This window comes from Typopeltis vanoorti, chromosome 8, assembly GCF_054136105.1.
Source record: "Typopeltis vanoorti isolate ZY-2024b chromosome 8, IOZ_Tvanoo_1.0, whole genome shotgun sequence".
Taxonomy (NCBI): domain Eukaryota; kingdom Metazoa; phylum Arthropoda; class Arachnida; order Uropygi; family Thelyphonidae; genus Typopeltis; species Typopeltis vanoorti.
Genome location: NC_143556.1, coordinates 105,417,742 through 105,439,599, shown reverse-complemented (window position 1 = coordinate 105,439,599; position 21,858 = coordinate 105,417,742). Strand labels below are relative to the sequence as shown.

Genomic DNA, 21,858 nt, shown 5'->3' with positions numbered 1-21,858 from the left:
TTTTTGATTCAAATATACTCTTTAATTTAATTGAACAGCTTAAAATTGAAATGTCATTTGGAATTAGAGATTGAATTCTATTAAACAAACTATAAGAAATGAGTGAAACATGTGCACCTGTGTCAAGTAATATTTCACAAGGCACATCTTCAATAAATCCTTGTAGAACTGTCAAAGGTTTACCTCCATTAGCATAAGGAGTTAATGATACATCAAACTCTCTTTCATAGTTAGAGCTGTCTTTAGCTTTACCCATGTTTAATGAGTAGTTTGGCATTTCTGTCCTTGCCAGTATAATATTGGAATAATAATTATTCCCAGATTTTTCTTTATTCTCTGATTTCTTATGTTGAAAACAAGATTTTTTCCCTGAAATAACAGTCTTTAGCAAAATGACTAGGTTTATTACATCTAAAGCATTTTGGAACATATCTCCTTTGAGATGTTTTATTCTGATCAATACTATTAGATTCACAAAAGAAAGATTGATTATCTGTAGGATTATTGGATATTGTTAAATCAGATATCATCTTAAATAGAAGTTCCTGTCCTTTTACTATTGGTCTCTGTTGTCTTTCTATTTCTTCACTAATAAATGTTTTCAGTTCCTCTAATTTTCCCAAATCATGTAATTGTACCTTGAATTCAGATTATGGAACATTATCTGTTAGATTTACAGAAATTTCCTTAAACTGTTTTTTTTTTTCTTAACTCCCTTTAAATTTTGAAACTTTCCTTCTCTCACTTTATCTGTAGCCACGATGCTAGGAGAATGAGTTTCAATATACTGAAAATAATTTACCTGTTTATTATTTGCAGAATGAAATATATCTCTAAGTCTCTTTTCCTTTTCCTTAACAAGTTCAAAATGCTGTTCAAGATTTTTAACCTTTTTCTTGTATGCTGTTTCTTTCAAATTATCTCTAAGGCCATGCCTAAATTGATTAAACAGCAACCATTCTAAAGATGATTTCTCTTCAGATGAAACACTAAATTTATGAGCAATGCACCAAAGTCTGTGATAATATTCTGAAACAAACTCCCTATTACTTTGAATGCACTGATGAATTTTCCAAATGTTAGGCCCTAATTCTCTTACACTTGAAAATTCTGATATTAGCAGACTTTTAAATGTTGCATAACTGTCAGTGTCTCTCAGTAAAGGAGATGTGTTTAAGAATGTTTTGGCTTTGCCCAACAATTTATTAAGAAGTATAATCAACAAATGAAAATATGACCATTTCCCTAAATCTCTAATTTTTTCTACGTATCCAAAAAATGTTTCTATGCTTTACTACTATCTCCTGACAAAGAAGGTATTACTACAGTTGGATTAATCAACCTAAAAAATTCCTCATCTTTAACTAAAGAAACTTCACCACTAGAATTGCTATCTCCTGTAGCCATTTTACTTGAGACAAGATTTACTTTCTGGATTCTAAAAATAAGTTGTCATAACCAATCCTGTCGACTGCACCATTGTTATAATTAGATATTTTTATATAGAGGATATTATCATATTAATCCTACCATTGAGATGATGATCTCTATTAAACAATTATTTTAAATTTATTTCCGAGTGTACCTATATATGCACAAGGGTTCACTTCGATTGGGGCAATGACTTCTTTTTTACTATTGCTTTCAGAATCCAAATAAATCACTGACTCAAGACCAAAATACAAAATAAACACATTTAATATAACAAAAACAATATATATACACTTCAAACAAATATTACATAACTACAAATTTAATTGGATCCAAGGCCTTTTAAAAATAAACTTACACTTAAGACTAGACTAAACACTTTGTTTTCAAAATAACAAAATGTTCATAGCCAGTTTCTCTCTGTGTCAAGGCCCTTTTCTGAAGATATATGACTTTATTCTTCATTTTCATAGGATCCTTTCTCATCACTTCTGTAGCGCACATTAATTCTTCCTGACTTAATTCTGTCTTCTTTTTATTAGAAATAACAGATAGATTTGGCATCCTAAATACATATGAAACTTTCTAATCAGAATTTTTTCGAACATTCCTTTAGAACATAAATAGCAACTTCTTCTTTTATTCACTAATGTTTATTGACAGTCTTAACTCTTCCACTTTAAAAGAATTCACAGTTCTACGATTCCCTTTTCGGAACCTACTATAAATCTTCCAATTAGCATTTCCTCCAATATTCCTTTTAAAACGCCTATAGCAATATTTCCCTTTTATTTATCAATACTTATTCCACTTTAAACTTCATAGTTCCACGATTCCTTTTTTGGAATATACTATTAATTTTCCTCCGACTGTCACATAAAAAAACTCAATTTCCTCCGAATCTAAATGTCTGCCGACCTGTGTTCTAATGTCTTTCCGAACACTCTGTTGTTTACAGCAGTTACTCTGATACCGAACGCTGTTCTTCTCAGCTGTCAATCACACATCAAACTTCTCGGCGAGCATGCACATTCTATGAAAATGGCAAGCGAGAAACTAAATATAACGACTGACACGTTGTCTCCGTTAACGACAAGAGAATGTCTTCATAAAACTTAAAACTTAATATTTTAAACTACAATGAAATCGTTTAAAGTAACACAACTATTCAAATCCGGTAAATACATAAATTTTTTAATACATTTCATTTTGATAAAACAATTTCAATAACAGGTACATCGCAAATGCCGACAATGCATGTTATGAAACTAAAACTAATAAACATACTAGCATAAACAATACGTAAAAATATTCAGAATTTTAAATTATGATTATTTTTACAGTTGGATGAGGATGACTTCCAGACAGGAATAGAGATGGAAGGGTATGATATGTTTTGTGAGGATAGAAAGCAAAAAGGAGGGGGGGGGTGCTATTGATGACAGAGAAAGAATTATGTCCATACAAAGTAGAGATGCAAGAAGAAAATAATGCTAGTGGTTTTGAGGCAATATGCTGTGAGACAGAGTTCAATGGAATGAAATACTTAGTTGGATGTTGTTATAGACTGGTAATCTGGATGGCAGCGACTATGAAATGTATAATCAAATTACCCATTCAAATAAGAAAAGGGTGATTATTATGGGTGATTTTAACTATGGTAATATAGACTGGGATGATGAGATAGCAACTGGAAAATAAAGAAAATGAGTTTCTTGAGTTTTTGAGAGACAGTACGTAACAGAGAGAACATGAGGATTCAGGGCCTTGGATTTGATCATCTCATCACAGGATGTAATTATAAATTAGGTGTCAAATCACCCTCCAGCTGGTAAGAGTGACCATGAAGTGATTACCAGGGTGGTTTCCAGCAGTGTGAGGACCACTGTGAGAAAAGGGTATATGTGGAACTACAAGGCTGGTGATTATGAAGAGCTTAGGAGACAGATTGTAGGTGAAGCATGGAATGAGGAGTTAGTTGGAGAAGAGATCAATGCAGCTTGGGGGATATTCAAGAACTATTTAGTAGAAGCAATGTCTAAATGTATTCCAAGGGTCATAAGATTAAATAAGGTAGGTGAAATAGCTGAATGAAGAGATTAAGCATTGATAAAGAGAAAAAAGGCATTATGGAAACAGCATAAGAGAAGTGGTAATAACCAATTCCATGAGGATTACAAAGACCACACAAGCAGGGTGACTTAACTGGTAAGGGTAGCAAAAGTGAGGTATGAGCAGCAGTTAGCTAATGAAGCCAAAAAAGAATCCTAAGGAGTGTAAGTCTGAGACAACCGTGGTAAACGTGGAGTAAGCGCCAATAGAAAGTTTTTTAACTTGGGTATATACTATGTTAAAGATACCAAGCAATTTTATAAGCTAGATTTTAATCCTTTTCCTCAAGTAAGCAAACAGACAAGTAAGTCAAGTTTGCACCCTGCAAACTGCACATAGTGCATGTCTGAGGCAACCCTGGTAAAGGTGGAGTAAGCTCCAATAGAAAATTTTTCACCTTAGGTATATACTATGTTAAAGATACCAAGCAATTTTATAAGCTAGATTTTAATCCTTTTCCCCAAGTAAGCAAACAGACAAGTAAGTCAAGTTTGCACCTGCACGTACGAGGTGGTATCAAAAGGTTTCGAGACTAGGTTTCTAACATGCCAACAGATGGCTGCATGCAGTCACAGGGAGCACCTACCTTCATAAGTCAGTGTGCCAAAAGACATCATCCTGTGTACATCGGGAGCTGTGCAACTGATGCTATTCTGACCACCTGCATTACCACATCTGTGATTTCATCATGGACAGCAAGTTAAAACAAAGAGCAAATGGGAAATTCTGAATGAAACTGGGCAAATCTGCACAGAGACGTTTGACATGATTCGGCAAGTTTACGGTGATGCTTCAATGAGTTGTTCAAGATGTTTTGTTCAAGATGAATCCTCACGTGTGATGTGAACATGCGCCGTGTTGCTGCCAAGTTTGTCCCTAGGCTGCTGGCCCAGGAGCAGAAGGAACATCATGTCGAAGTCTGCCAAGAACTCCAACAGCGTGCTCGACATGAAGGAACCCATCCTTCATGTCGAGGATCATTACCGGTGATATAACTTGGGTGTACAGGTACAACCCTGAGACGAAGCAACAGTCTTCATAGTGGAAGAGCCCATCATCTCCAGGACCGAAAAAGGCAAGGCAGGTCCGCAGCTCGACCAAGTGCATGCTCATCGTCTTTTTAGAGATTCGCGGCATTGTGCACCAAGAATTCATCCTCAGGGGCCAGACCGTCAATAGCGAGTTCTACTGCCAGGTTTCAAGGCATCTGAGGGAGGACATTCAGCGAAAGCGACCAGATCTGTGGTGCGAAAAACTGGATGCTCCACGACGACAATGCACCCTGTCACCGAGCTCTCCTCACACGTGTTTCTCGCCAGAAACAACATGATCTCACTTCCGCACCCACCCTACTCGCCAGATTTGGCTGCTGCAGACTTCACCCTCTTCCCGAAGATGAAAATCCAGCTCAAAGGTCACTGTTTTGACACCATTGTGGAGATCCAGCGAGAACTGCAGAAGGTGCTTGACATGCTTCGAAAAGAAGACTTCCAGGACACATTCCAGAAGTGGCAAGAACGCTGTATTGATATGCAAGGGGACTATTTTGAAGGTGATAGTGTGTAAACATAGATAAATAAAGTAATTTCTCGTAAACAGAGCTAGTCTCGAAACTTTTTGATACCACCTCGTAGTGCAAGTCTGAGGCAACTCGTGGTAAAGGTAGAGTAAGCTCCAATAGAAAGTTTTTAACCTTGGGTATATACTATGTTAAAGATACCAAGCAATTTTATAAGCATTTAAATTTTAATTTTTAAATATTTTAAAATTTTTTTAATTTTATAAGTTTTATTTTAAAGTATATACCCAAGGTAAAAATCTTTCTATCAGAGCTTACTCCACCTTTACCATGAGCTGCCTCAGACTTGCACTATGTGCAGGTGCAAACTTGACTTACTTGTCTGTTTGCTTACTTGAGGAAAAGGATTAAACCTAACTTATAAAATTGCTTGGAATCTTTAACATAGTATATACCCAAGGTAAAAAACTTTCTATCGGAGCTTACTCCACCTTTCCCACAAGTTGCCTCAGACTTGAACTACGTGCAGGTGCAAACTAGACTTACTTGTCTATTTGCTTACTTAAAGGATTAAAACCTAGCTTATAAAACTGCTTGGTATCTTTAACATAGTATATACCCAAGGGGAAAAACTTTCTATCGGAGAATCTTAAGCAGTTCTTTTGATATGTAGCCAGCAAAAAAAAAAAAAAAGAATGATTATGGAAAGATGACATTGACTGGAGAAAATGGTGTTAAGGAAACTACTTTGGAAGATATAGGTCATGAAGGTCTTTCATTTTCGTGAATGTGACATCATGGAGAAATTGAAAGCAGTTGATGATGGGGAGGATTGACTGACTGTAAGTGAGCAAGAGGTTATGTGGAAATGAAAAAACCTCATGTTAATAAGGCTGTGGGACTTGATAATATATCACCACATATTATGAAGGAATGTGCCAGGGAGTTGACATCTGTCTTGACATATCTTTTTAATATAAGTCTTGCACTTGGTCGAGTTTCAAAGGAGTGGAAGGAGAGCAAGATTGTGCCGCTTCATAAGGGAGGTGACAGAAACTTAGGCATCAAATTATAGGCCTATCTGTGTGTCAGGTGTTGTGGTTAAGTTGTTGGAGAAGCTGGTGAGGACTAGGATCCAGAAGTGGGATGACAACAATGGAATTATCTTTGATGGACAGCATGAATTTGCTAAAGAGAGCTCATGTTTTAGTAATCTACTTAATTATTACAATAAGGTGATGGCTTCCTTGGACAGAGGAGAGGGATAGACAATAGTATATTTAGATTTCACAAAGGCTTTTGATAGATTACCACATGAAAAGTTGATAGTCAAAGTAGACCGAAGGGGGTTGGATATTAGATTAGCGCATTCGATCGGAGACTGGCTATCTGATAGGTATCAGCAAGATGTGTATGTGGAAGCAATATCCAGGAAGAGGAAAGTCACTACTGGTGTGCCTCCTGGGGTCTGTTTTAAGGCCACTGCTATTTAACTTGTTTGTTAATGATATTGGCGAAGATTTGCATGGAGATATTCAGATGTTTGCAGATGATGCAAAGTTGGGACGGAGTATTAAGAGTAGAGAATATGCTGTGGCCTTACAGGAAGACTTGAATCTATTCAGTTAATGGGAAAGGGGGATACAAGTTCAAAGTTGCAAAATATAAGGTTGTAAACTTCGGGAAAGGAATGTAGAATTTATGCTTGGTGGGGATATATTGTTGGAGGAAATAAGAGATCTTGGAGTGATAGTGGATAAGAATCTGAAAGGGACAAATTGCCAAAACTGGAATGCCTTGCCCTTGCCTGAGAGTGTGGTGTCTGCAGAGAATTTGAGTGTTTAAATCACAGTATGATGAGCTGTGTATATGACAAAAGCACCTCCTAGATGACTCCATGGGATCTTGGGATAATAATGATAATAATAATAATATGGAGTATACACATATATGAAGAGAGAAGCTATACTACTGTTTGATATTCAAACAGTATATCAAAGTGACAATGATTTGATCAGCTGTTATTCTGCTGGCCTGACCTCTATTGGAAAAAAAAACAAAAAAAACATCAAATCTACATCCTGTTTATAACATCGTCAGAAACAAATTCATACCAATTTTAATACAGCAACAGTTGTGGCCTAATCAATACTTTAACATAAGTGTTAAGGCTAAGATCCTGAATTAATAAGTAAAAGGTTACGTAGGTAGAATATAAGCTATCCATATTCTTGGAATTTTTAAACCATCGTTATTGTTAAGATTATGGTGGTTGATAAGAATTTCACAGGCCTCTTTAAATTTGTATTCTTACCACATTTTAGTGTGATGTAATGAAGAAGTGCCTTTCTAGTCAATTCTGTATAGAGTATTTAGTTATTTAGTTATGAAATGTAATGTGTCATTTATGTTCCTTCTTTCTGTTAGGAATAGTGTGTCTAGTTTCAGCTATATAAGGCAAATTACAGGTAAACTGAATATGGTATAATCCAGAGTGGGCTAGTGGAGGAAATGGATCCATGGAGGAATTAAATAAGTTCTTTAATTTGGAAGGTTTAAAGGTGATATTAAGTCATTTTTTTCTTTAGTATTCTGTTTATTTTATCAGATATCCCCCTTTAAAGTAAGGAATAGTTACAGTTTTATTGTAATATAGTTTATTTTCAAATCCAATTATTACTTGGGCATACTGTTTGAAATATAATATAGCTTCTCTCTCTGTGTGTGTGTGTGTGTGTGTGTGTGTGTGTGTGTGTGTGTGTGTGTGTGTGTGTGTGTGTGTGTGTGTGTGTGTGTGTGTGTGTGTGCGTGTGTGTGCGTGTGTGTGCGTGCGTGCGTGCATGAGCACGTGCATTTTCCTCCCAGTAGTAAGCCTACCAAAAAGCAATTTATTCCTACATGCTCCATTGCATACAATGCATATATTACATGTAGCTTCCAAGTACTGATTAACATTTACATTTCCAATTTTGTATCAATATTCATATTTACATTTCCAATTTTGTATCAATATTCATATTTACATTTCCAATTTTGTATTAATATTCATATTTATATTTATATTTTTACATCTATATGTACATATTCCGACTTTTGCATCCGTATTTATATTTATATTTTTATATATACATATATTTACACTATATAATTCATACAATATCAGTAATTTATGTTACTTTACAATGACTGGTAGTTAATCTTATTGGCAAATTTAATTAGTTCTGAGTAATACTGTTCGATTAGTCTCTGTTTTGACACTGGCCACTTGTCTCCAAAAGTAATGACATGTTGCATTATGGGCATCCATGTGGAGTCCAGTAGCTGGCAGTCGTAAAGTATGTGGTCAACAGTCTGTTGGAGTTGTGAACTACAAATACATGATGGTGATTCCAGGATATGGAATCTGTGTAAGTATTATCTTAGTTTTCCATGTCCCGTTAGTAGTGTGGTTAACACATTCGCTGCCACGTTCCTCGGGCATAGTTTGTTCCCACACGCCAAGCGCTTTCGCGTCTTCAAGGTCACTAAGAGTAATCTCGTAGCCGGCTTATCAGACAGAATTTTGTCTGATAAGCTGGCAACTACGACTAATCTCGTATCACTCCCCACCCATATATTACATGAGCTGATGAATGTGTTTATTGCATCTAGTCTCTAAAATCCCTCAGTTTCGCCATGACCAGTAAAAGAAAACTTACTGATAAATTATTAGAGGTTTACGCTAATATGAGTGATGATGAATTTAATGAATTCATCATCGCAAATGGAAGGATAAGGGGGAAGTTCTTTCCATTTCAAATATGCACAAATTTTAAATGGTTGAAGCAAAAAATCGGAATGGTAAAATTCAATTAAAACCAAATATCGTTAGGGACTATAATTTGGGCATGTCAGGCATCGATCTTTCTGATCAAATGCTTTCTTACTATTCCCCTTTAAGAAAGACAATTAGATGGCCAAAGAAATTGGCAATACACATTTTTCATATATACATTCAAAATGCGCATAAATTTTATAATATAATTACTGGAAACGCAATGACTGCATTAAAATTTAGAGATCAATTTATCTCAGTTTTTATTGGAATGGATGAGCTTACAGCATCACAGATTATCAGCAGGAGTTGGGATCTTCATTATTTGGAAATTTTACCACCTAAGAAAAAAATATTCGCCAACAAAGCCATGCCAAGTATGTACATGAAACAAACAACAACGTGAAAACGTTATTATTTTCCTGTTTGCCAGGAAAAACCATCATTGTGCGTGGAAAATTGTTTTAAAGTGTATCATTTGTAATTTGAATAAATTGGTTTTTTATTTTATTGATTTCATTTTATTATTTTTATTGATTTTTATCAGTTTTAAATTGATTTACAAATTACGTGTTATACTACAGATTAGCTTGCGCTTGGCATAGGAGGTTGGTAATCGACATACGAGTATATTCGTAGTTGGCTTCTGAGGCACATACATAATATACTATATTTTAGTTGAAATTATTTCCCTTCTATCAAGCCCCCAGATGTGCTCTCCGCTTTATTCAGAATCCAAGGGTCAAAATTAAGGTAATTATACTAAGGGTTAACTCGTGTTTGGCATAGGAGGGCAGTAAATCGACATACAAGTATACTCATAGTTGGCTTGTGAAGCTCATATATAAACTACGAGTATACTCGTACTTGGCAGCGAACATGTGAAACTTGAAGAAAGAGCATTTTTTTTTAGCTGAAGTCTGCTTCTGATGCTAAGAAAGAATTATTTTGTTGATATTCCATTTATTGATGTTTTCCATTCTTCTTCCCACAAGTCTAGGCTTCTTTCTTCTGCAAGTAGTTTTATAGCAGATTTCGAGTACTTTTGGTAACTTGTTTCTAGCCGCTTCTTTAGCCAACTGATCCTCTCTCTTGTTTCCTGCAACCCTGGTATGTGCATTCACCCAGCAGAACTAGATTTCCCATCCCAATAGAGTGAGATTTCAAACCAGCTTTCTTGTCTGTTCTATCAACGCTATATGGTTGTTCTGGTTTCCTATGCCATTTATAGTGCTTCTACTGTCACTGTAAATTGTTGCTGTCTTTTGATGAGAGGTGTTGACTTCTAATTCCTGGAGATATATAAGTGAATGAACTATAGCAAGTTGTTCTGCTTGGTTGTTGGAACAGAGAGGATGCAGTCTAGAGTAGCATTCTTGTAAAGACTGTCTGGTATATGCAATGAAAGAACAGCCAACATTCCCTACACTGATGCAACATTCCCTACAATATATACACTGATATATATGCAGAGGACATAGTGGAATTGTTCAATGAACACTTTATTGGAGTATTTCATCCTAGAGGAGTCAGTTTTAATGCTAGAGGGAGAGGACTGGTTCGAGGTCTGGAGGTACAGGAGGAGATTGTGTTTCAGATACTGAGTACTTTGGATGTCAGTAAAGCTGTGGGACTGGATGGCATTTCACCACAAGTTTTGAGAGAATGTGCTAGGGAATTGACAGTGCCTTTAACGTGGCTTTTCAATGAAAGTCTGGCTTTGGCAAAGGTGCCCAGGGAATGGAAGGAAGGTAAGATAGAGCCATTGCATAAGGGTGGTAACAGACTGGAAGTGTCTAATTATAGGCCAGTCTGTGTGTCATCAGTAGTTGTTAAGATCTTGGAGAAAGTAGTGAGGGACCGTATACAGCATTGGACAGATGAGGGTAATGTTATCTGTGAGAATCAACATGGATTTGTGAAAGGACGCTCTTTTTTTAGCAATATGCTAGCCTTTTATAATAAAGTTTCAAGAACATTAGATGGGGGAAAGGCATATACTGCAATTTTCTTAGACTTGGCAAAGGCATTTGACAGGGTGCCACATGATAAGCTGATATTTAAGTTGCAGCACATGGGTCTGGATGTCAGATTGGTCAACTGGATTCAGGATTGGCTGTCTGCTAGGTATTAGAGAGTTGTGTATGGTGGAGCAGTTTCCAGGAGGCAGAGGGTTACAAGTAGGGTCCCACAGGGCTCAGTACTAAGACCTATATTGTTTAACCTTTATATCAATGACATAGCCAGTGGATTGCAGGGGGATATTCAGTTGTTTGCAGATGATGCGAAGCTGGGAAGGATTATTAGTAATAGTGCAGATGTGGTAGCCCTGCAAGAGGATTTAAATAAGCTAGATAGATGGGCAAATGAATGGAGGTATCAGTTTAATGCAGCAAAATGTAAGGTCTTGAGGTTTGGGAAACATCGATGGGATGCTGCATACTCTATGGGAGGAGTTATACTGGAGGAAGTAGGGGAGACAACAGATCTGGGGTTGATGATTGATAGAAACCTGAAGTTTAGGGGACATATTGCAAAGGTGGTGAAGGTAACACAGAGGATTGCTGCTATTATGAGAAGGACACTGACCTGCAGAGATAAGAGGGTTATCATTCCGTTGAATAAGTCTCTGATCAGACCACACTTGGACTATTGTTCTCAGATTTGGTCCCCAGGATTTGAAGGGGATAAATTAACTGTGGAAAGGATACAAAGACGGATGCAAAGATGGTTTCAGGACTGTACAAGGATAGTTATGAGGATCGGCTGAGAGAATGTGGACTGCAGAGTTTGGTGGATAGAAGAAGGAGAGGTGATATGATTGAGACTTTTAAACTGTTGAGAGGTGGTTACAGGGTTGACACTGGGGAGTTCTTTCGCTTGGTTGAACAGTGGGAAGGAGTGATGACAAGAGGCCATCCCTGGAAGTTACGAAAGGAAACTGTGAGCAAGAGGGTAAGGAGTGGTTTCTTTGTGTGGAGGGTGGTTGAGCCGTGGAATGCATTGCCTGATGGAGTGGTGGGAGCGAGAACAGTCAGTGAGTTTAAAGAGTGGTATGATAGACTTTGTGTTTCTCAGGAGGGGACCTCCCCTCGATGAGTCTTGACAGACTTTATGTCTTAGGAAGGACCTCCCTCGATGAGTCTTTTGACTCCTTGGAGGCCTGAATAATAATAATAATTCCCTACAATATATACACTGATGGAAGTTTTGCTTCCATCGGTGTATATATGGAATTAGTCACTTTCAGAGCTTTCCTTCTCCTTAATATTTGTTTTTTTTTGCTGGGTGAGGCCACTTACTGCAGTGAAGCGGACATTCGTAGCAATTTGGATCTATTTTAGAATTTTCACTATATCTTCCGGAAGTGACTTCGTATATTAGATAATTCTTGTATTTTCAGGCAGATTGGTGTAAAAGCTGTAATAATGCAAGCTGTCTCGAAAGATATTGTCCTGTATCCTTTAATTGTACGTATGGCTATAAGGCGTTGAACTTTATTTAGCTTTTGTCTATTTTTCTTTGAATTTAGTGAATGTTTCCAGGTAGGTGCAGCATAAGATATTAATCGTAGTATAGCTCCGGTATATATTGCTTTCAGTGGGGATTAGGCCAACGCTCGTTGGCCTAATCCCCACTTAATCCTTGCCAACTTTGCTAGAAGGTTTACAATTTGTAAGCTTTTTCAGCAACATATCAGATGTGCTTGTTGAAGGTAAATCTTTCATCTAGGTAGCCAGTTTTCTCAAGATAGCCAGTGAGCTAAAATACCTCACTGGCTACCTCGAGAACTTCTCCATTTAGGATGACTGTAACAGGTTGTTTTGATTTTCGACAGGTTACAACTTCTAGTTGTAACCTGTCGCGACCCCGAATCATTATCATCGACGAAAGCTATGACTTTTGTTTCAGTAGTGATAGGAAGTCTTAATAGCGAGTCATACTGGATGTTCCAGAAGCCTGGTCCACAGCAGGAGCCTTGAGGGCAGCCTCGTTTGACTTCTTTCATTACAGCTGTGGTTTTTAATAGCATGGTTGTTCCTCTGTCTGTAAATTAATTTTTTGTAAGATCGAGTAAGTTTTTTGGATATTTTAAATCTTCTAATTGATTGATTATGGCTGGCCACAACACAGCATCGAAAGCTCCTTGTACGTCGAGTGAGAACAGTAGTCGTCTTTTTTTTGCTGTAGACTGTCTTCTGTGAACTCTTTTACCTCCATAATTGCGTCTACTGTGCTAAATGCATATTGATTGCTGCTTAATAGGTTTCTTGAGTAGACATAGTGCAGTGCAGTATTCGGTTCATTAGAAGTTTTTCTAGCACTCGTTCGTTACCGATATAGAGTTGCTACAACTTCATTATGTAGCAAGTCTATATCGGTCTTTTCTTTGGATTCAATTAACACTCCTCCGTTATTAATACTTTTCATTTTTGTGATTCCAATTTTTATTTTTCTTGGGTTTATTTTTTCTTTTAAAAGATTTTTGGTTCCTTCGCTGTTTAGTTGAGCTATCGGTTCGACTATTAATTTATAGCAAGGATTGTTTTCGGATTTGTCTTTGTTTTTAGCATTGTTTTTAACTATTTGCGAGTATAGCTGAGTAGGCTGAGCTAAGTTAGGCTCTCCCTGGTTGTTTGGAGTAGTCTGTTGTTCTATCGATACCTCAGTTGCATTTTTCATTTTATTAAATACCTTTGTTAGTTCACTCACTGCTGTTAATATGTCCTTTTTTAAATCATATCTTAGATTGCTACTTTGGCAACGTTACACAGCAGATCTAGGGCTTTTTCGAACTCTAATTCGTCCCATGCCGCCATCTTAATGTTACTCAAAGTTGCGTGTTATAGCTTTCCTATTGAACTGCTACTCTTTCTAAGATATAAAGTTTAAGATAATGTACTTACATTTTTTTTGCTTGTTCCTAGAAGTGATGCTTCCATTGAATTAGGCTTCAGAGGGTTGTTTCTTGTGTCCTTTGTACCCCCCAGTGGCAGCAGTTGGGAGGGGGGGGGTGTTAGCCCTTGCAGTAGCACTAATCTTATTATCACTGGTTTGAGATAGCTTAACAATAGAAAGTCTGACCACAGCAGTATTCAGTTCAAAAAAATGGAATAAAATTTCAATCATACGTGTTTAGAGCTATGAAATTATAGAGTAAATTACTCACTTTTAGACAGAGCACTGTACGAGCTATCAGTCGATACTAGATACATCCAGTTTTTCTGTTCGATACCGCACAAAATCAAGGTAAAAGCAGGAGCGATTTCAGGCACGTCCATTCGCGTTCGAGCGAGTCTTCTCTCTCTGTGTGTGTGTGTGTGTGTGAGGGTGGGTGGGTGTGGGTGTGTACTTCAGATGATGACCTTAATACGAAGGTCACATAACATTGGGAAATTAAGTAATTATTCTTAACACAGTTGTAGTCTCCATAATTTTATCAAAATGAATGCTGATCGCCATGTAACATTAATTGTTATCATTATTATTATTATTATTATTCAGGCCTCCATGGAGTTAAATGACTCATCATAGGAGGTCCTTCCTAGGAAACACAGTCTATCATATCACTCCTTGAACTCATTGACCATTCTTGCTCTCACCACTCTATCAAGTTTAAAGGAAAATGTTCTAAAAGTAGTTTAAGTCAAGTTAATAGTATGCAAATCACATTTATTCTTCTCTTCACATACCTTGGAAAGATGATGTTTCAGTCTATTTTCCCTCAAGCAATCATGACACCCTCACAATAAATTAAATAATCATAAACGATGTATGTATTCAGGTGCTTTTCAGAATAAAAAGGAAGCCAGAATATTCATAAGTTATTATCCAGAGTTATTATCCATTATCAACAAGATAATGTTGGAGTCTTGACAAGTAACAGACTGATTTGGAGGAAAATTGTAGATAGGAAGTTAGTAATGATGTAATTTTTTAATGTAGTACTGTCATATCCTGTACACCCCTTGAGGGTACATGGCAGGAATTTGATGATGATGATGATGATGCTTCTGGAAAGGAGGGTAATGAGTGCAGAAGAAAAATCTGAGCTAGTAAGAAGCAATGTGAAAGAGAAGGAGAATAAGGAAGAAGATATTGAGGTAGTGCTTATGAAAGAAGTGGGAAGAATGAAAGTAGAGATTGAGAGAACAGGTTTGCAAAACAAACAGGGGAAATTGGAAGACATAGGTTGGACAAGGGAACACAGTGAGAAGGGCTGATGCTCCAACAGAATGTGAAAACATATGCAGACAAAAAAGCAAAGAGGATGCCCTAGAATGTAGGGGAAAAAGTTTAATTTGAAGAAGGTTATAAAATGTGTAAAGAGAAAAATAAATGGCTCAAGGAAAGTATGGAAAAGTCACATCTAATAAGTACTATCAGTTAAACTTGTTATAGATCCATGAATGAGCTCTCATGAATCTACACGAATGATAGAAGTATCAGAAACAAGGAAAATGAAATGGTTTCATTGACCAAATTCATTCACCAAAAATTGTTGGAATAAATGAGATATAGTTAATGAGGATGACATCCTCATATGATAGAGATAGAAGGGTATGACGTAATTTGTGAAGATAGAAAGAGTAAAAAGAAAGGTGCAATGTTAGTGATGATAGATAAATAGCTCATACAAAGTAAAGGTGCAAGATGGAATGAGTGGCAGAGGTTTTGAGTCAGAGGATTGAGAGTCTTGGATTTGATCATGTCATTAAAGGATGCTATTATTAATGAGGTGTCAAATCTATCTCCAGTTGATGAGAGTGACCATGAAATGATTACCTGGGCAGTAGCCAGCCATATAAGGACTTCTATGAGGAAAGGGTATATGTGGAACTACAAGGATGGTGATAATGAGAAGCTCAGGAGATAGCTTGCACCTGTAGTGTTAAATGAGGAGCTGGGTGGAAAAGAGTCATTGCTGCTTTGCTGATATTCAAGAACTATCCGGTAGAAGGCAATGCCTAAATCTATTCCAAGGGTAAGAAGGTAAAATAAGATAGGTGTTAAATGAATGGATGAAGATTAAAGCATGCAATACAGAGAAAGAAGGCATTATGTAGTCAACATAAGATGAGTGGTAATAAATCAATTCCATGAGGAGTATAAAGAACAAGCAAGGAGCATAACAAGATTGGTAAGGGTAGTGAAAAAGCAGTATGACAAGCATTTAGCTAATTAAGAAAAAAAATGATTATGGTCGGATGACATTGAATGAAGAAAATGGTATAAGAACAACTGCTGCAGTGGATATAGTTCAGATATTTTGCGATCAGTTCATAAAGGTCTTTCATCCTTGTGAAAGTGACATTATGGAGAGTTTTGAGAGCAGTGGATGATGAGGAGATACTGACTGTGAATGATCAAGAGGTATATGGTGAAATGAGCAAACTTGATGTTAATAAGACTATGGGACTTTATGATATATCACCACGAATTTTGAAGGAACATGCAAGGGAATTGACACATGCCTTTACATATTTGTTTAATATGAGTCTTATATTAGATCGAATTCCAAATGAGCAGAAAGGAATGTGGCAGCCCTGCAAGAGGATTTGAATAAGATAGATAGATGGGCAAATGAATGGGGGTGTCATTTTAATGCAGCAAAATGTAATGTCTTGAGGTTTGGGACACTTCGATGGGACGCTGCATACTCTATGGGAGGAGTTAAACTGGAGGAAGTAGGAGAGACAAGAGATCTGGGTTGATGATTGATAGAAACCTGAAATTTAGAGGACATATTGCAAAGGTAGTGAAGGTAACACAGAGGATTGCTGCAATAATGAGAAGGACACTGACCTGCAGAGATAAAAGGGTTATCATTCTGTTGTATAAGACTCTGATCAGAACACACTTAGACTATTGTTCTCAGATCTGGTCCCCAGGAGTTGAAGGGGGTAAATTAACTGTAGAAAGGGCACAGAAGCAGATGACAAAGACAGTTTCAGGACTATATGTTAGTTATGAGGATCAGCTGAGGGAGTGTGGACTGCAGAGTTTGGTGGATAGAAGAAGGAGAGGTGATATGATTGAGACTTTTAAACTGTTGAGAAGTGGTTACAGAGTTGACACTGGGGAGTTCTTTCGCTTGGCTGAACAGCGGGAAGGAGTCATGACAAAGGGCTATCCCTGGAAGTTATGAAAGAAAACTGCGAGCAAGAGGGTGAGGAGTGGTTTCTTTGCATGGAGGGTGGTTGAACCATGGAATGGTTCAACCACCCTCCATGCAAAGTTCAAGGAGTGGTATGATAGACTTTGTGTTCTTAGGGAGGGACCTCCCCTCGATGAGTCTTGAGAGACTTGTGTTTCTTAGGGAGGCCCTCCTGTGATGAGTCTTTTGACTCCATGGAGGCCTGAATAATAATAATAATAATAATAATAATAATAATAATAATAATTTGGTCACATATTTTCAAAAGGATGAAGAGATGTTGGAAAATTTTCATAAGTGATTAACAAAGGTAGTTGCTGATGTCTGAAATGTTGAATATGAAGAAAGGTCGAGAAGATGCAACTTACAGAGTCTAGTGGGTATTAGGAAGAATGGTGAGATGAGAGAGAGAGACGTACAAGTCAGTAAGGGGTATTTATAGTATTAACCCTGTAAAGGTTTTTCATAAAATGGTTTCAGATTGGGGCAGAAGTAGAGGTCCTCCCTGGAAGCTATATAAGGAAGATGTGAGCAAGGAAGTGAGAGGCAGGTTTTTTGCATTGAGATTTGTGAATGATTGGAATGCTGCACTGCTAGAGAATGCAGTGTCTGCATAGAATTTGAGTGTATTTAAGGCATGGCATGATAAGCTGTATGTATGATAAAAGATGTCTTAGACTATTCTTTGACTCCATGAGGTCTCAGGATAATAATAATATTAATAATAATATAAATCTATGTAAATACGAACTCAGCACATACATATTTTACACATATAAATTTCTGTTATTATACCATAGTATTTTTCAATTGGTTATAGATTTTAATTCATTTTTTAAGTTGATGCTTTCCTTGAAATTGTCTTTATTATTCTTATTTAAAACTGTCTGTTCCTAATTATACTCAGCTGAGGAGAAATTTTTTATTCATCTGATTTTTTAATGAAAACATTCAAGATATTTCTTATGTGAGTATATCTTTAAAATTATGTCTTAATAAAATGTGTTATTCTATTCAAGGAAAATTTATATTTTCTGCAAAGCAAATATCGCCATAAGTAAAATTGTATAAAATAGCAACACTTAGTATAAGCATTTCCCATATTTTTGAGAAAACACTAAATGACTTGAAATTCCTTTAAATTTGGGCTGAAGAGTTCATAGACTGTTAGAGTTGACTTACATAACTCTTTACTACTTTCTGTGTTTGTTTTTAAATGAAAAATGTGAACAACAACAGAAAAAAAAATTTTAGGAGACAATAAATACTTTTGTTTTGGCTACAATTGGGGCACCCCTTTCAAGTAATAAATCTACAACTTGGTCATGTCCACTACGAGCAGCACAATGTAAAGGTGTCAGACCATCCTAAAAAATAAAGTAAAATAAAAAATATATAAAAGAAATAACATCATTTTTTAAAAAATAATTATAAAACCTAATGTTTTAAAATTTATTAAACCTAATAAAAAACAATAAAAGTTGAGGTTAAAAATTACTAATGTTATGACCAATGTTTGGCAAAATAACATTTATCCATTTGTGGGTTAAAAAAACAATTCTTATTAAAAAAATAATGTTTACTCAAATAATGACATTTGATTAATCAAATGGTAGAAAATTCATTTTGATAAATTATGGTGATTGCTACTGTGTTAAAAATAATTACTTTTTAATTAAGCATTAAGAATATTTACAATTCCGATCTGGAAAAAGGAATATAAATGGCACATTAAATTAAATGACTATGGTAAATCTGGCCTTTCTGATCATGCCCTGGATACTTTACATAGAATCAAGTGGAAAGGCATCTACTCATTAAATCACACATAAACTTGGTATCATCATAAATTGTATAGATTTGAATGATTCCAATAAATTCAATGTTTAGTGTTGATAGCATGCTCTACAAGTCAACACTGCTCAGGATCATGGTATTTAATATAAGACTTGTGTTAAAGTAAGTTTCACAGCTTACCCATGTAACAAAAATTACATAAAATTTAATCACAAACTCCAATATATTTTCATACATTCAGGGATAGACCATTAACTACATTCAAAAGATGAATCAAATAATGAGTCATAAATTGTGTGTGTATTAGCTCATGTCTTGGTTGCAGCTGAAGTATATGGTATTACACTATAAGAGTTCAAAGGAATAATCGTAGTAAATTGCACAGATTAAAAAACACTTGCAACCAATAAATAGTGATCACTTCAAAAAACTGGATATTGGCATATAGTCTGATCATACATTCAGCTGTGATCGTGATGTGCTAATATACACATGATTTTATGACTCATTATTTGATTAATCTTTTGAATGTAGTTAATGATCTATTTCCCTGAAGGTGTCCACGTAACAATGGATGAAATATACTGGAGTTTTTGAATAAATTCTATATAATTTTTTTCACACGTGTAAGCCATGAAACTTACTGGGGGGGACCAGTTGAGAGACACATGGTTGCTATGGCGGAACTGCCGGTACCTTGTCTCTGCGAACAGCTTTCTACCAATCACTAACTAGCCTTTGTTAACTCTGTCAATTGACGCCATTTACGGCTGATTCGAAATAAACCAATCAGAACTCTGAAAGCATTCATACATCTGCAACTCAATGGTGGGGTAAGTTAATGCATTAACAATATTTTGAGCACTAGCTCATAAAAAACGATTCTGATATTCTTCAAAATCCAAGTTAAAAGTCATCAATTACACAAAAGAACATGGAAATAAAACTTCAGAGAGACAGTTTGGACCTCCTACCACTGAGTGTATGATTAGACAGTGGAGAAAACAGGAAGAACAACTACTCAAGATGCCAAAAAAGAAGGCCTTAAGAGGAAAACTAGCAAAATGGCCAAAGTTGGAGCAGAGGCTTAACACTCGGATCATGGAGCAGCACCAGAGTGGGATATGTGTGTCAACCAAGCTTATTCAATATAATAATAATAATTATTATTATTACACAAGACCCCAGGGAGTCAAAGACTCATCTGGGAGGTCCTTTTATCATACACACAGCTCATCATACCATGCTTTAAACACACTAAAATTCTCTGCAGACACCACACTCTCAGGCAAGGCATTCCAATCATTCACAACTCTGCATGATAAAAACCTGCTTATCACTCCCCTACTCACACCCTCTTTATACAGTTTCCAGGGATGACCTCTGTTTCTCCCCTGATCTCCCACTATTCTCTGTAGAACCTCTCCACCATTGATCCTATAACAACCCCTTAATAACTTGTTGTTTATTTTTTGATGGTATATATTAGAACACAGAATAATAAGTAAATAATTATTTATTGACTTATTGCTGATATTTCGCTGGTGTTATAACCAGCATCTTCAGAGCAAAAAAACACAGTTTGTCACAATACACGAGGCTATAACAACATGGTGTAATCAATGGACTAGTTAAACAAAATTGTAGCAGCAACACAAAGACTAAAGTCCTTTTGGAGCCCTCTATCTGAAAAAAAAAAAAAAAAAAAGTTGCAGCTATCACACATGACTAGAGTCCTAAACAAAGAGAAAAAAAGCCGGTACTAGTTTTTTTTTAAGATGACTGTCTCCCAGATTTTAGGCAAATTTATACAGCCATATTTGTTGAGATTTGGAGTGTGTTTCAGGGCTTCTGTTGCCTCTAAGAACAATCTCTCCGACTTGTAAGAGCTTCTGTGCAATACTTTTGTTTTCTTCCAGTTGATCCTGTGTGCAGGGGTGTCCAGAGCATGGTCTGCTAGGCCCGACTTGCCACAGTGATAATGCCGGATGTATCTTTTATGTTCACAGTTCTTCCTGCTTGTCCGTAGTAGGTTTGATTACATGAGCAGGGTACTTCGTAGACTCCTGGAAGTGATAAAGGAGGAATGCTGTCCTTGGGTGAACAGATAAGAGTTGCTAATTTGACACAGGGTCTGAATACGGTGCGTAGCTCGTGTTTATTAAGAATTCTAGAAATCTTTTTGGATGTGCCTTTAATGTATGGGATGGTGACTGTTTTGTTGTAGTTCTCTGTGGTGGATAGTGGGAGGGATTTCTTAGGAGCATTTAGTATTTTGTTTATCTTTTGGGGATTACAGCCAATGGCCAAGAAGGTGTGGCATAAGTGAGCCAGTTCAGCAGCAAGAACATTGTCATTGGAACAGACTGCTCTCGCTCTGTGGGTTAGCATTTTTAAAATACCATACTGTTGAGAAGGGTGATGGTGTGATTGGTTATGTAAATATCTCCCTGTATGTGTGGGTTTTCTAAAAACTGAAAATGATAAGGAACCATCTGAAAGACATGTGATAAGTGTATCCAGGAAGGGCAGACAGTTATTAGCTTCCAGTTCCATTGTAAAGTGGATTTTTGGATGTTGGCTATTTAAATGCGCTAAAAATGTTTCCAATGTCTCTGGGCCATGTAGCCAAATAGCAAGCACATCGTCAACATAGCATAGCCAAAGTGTTGGTTTGAGAGAGAGTGGCTGTATTGATAGCTAGTTTTTCCAGGTGTTCTATGTAGAAGTTGGCTGGGGGTGGGGGGGAAGAGCCCATGGCTGTCCCATCTATTTGTTTGTATATTTTCCCTTTCCATGTGAAATATCCTGCATGTATTGTGAATTTGAATAGTTCAAATATATGGGGGGGATGACTTCAGTAGATTGAGGGTTTCTATTAGTGGTACATTTGTGAATAGTGAGGTGATATCAAAGCTCACCATTAAGTCTGAGCTTTTTAGGGTATGGTGTTGTAAGATGCTTTTTAGGTGGGCTGAATTTTTGACAAAGGAGGGAGAATTGTTTGTGAGAGTGGCTAGTAGCTTA

General features: G+C 36.6%; 1 protein-coding gene across 10 annotated transcripts in view; it reads right to left on the bottom strand.

Moving 5' to 3' along the window:
- LOC150104251 (uncharacterized) overlaps positions 1–21,858 on the bottom strand; it is a 1,804,220-nt gene that overhangs the window by 1,286,477 nt on the left and 495,885 nt on the right. For all 10 annotated transcript variants that reach the window (XM_090396244.1, XM_090396248.1, XM_090396245.1 and 7 more), the window contains exon 8: positions 18,303–18,401. In XM_090396244.1, coding sequence (XP_090252370.1) covers positions 18,303–18,401 — 99 coding nt within the window. The remainder of the gene's footprint in view (positions 1–18,302; positions 18,402–21,858) is intronic.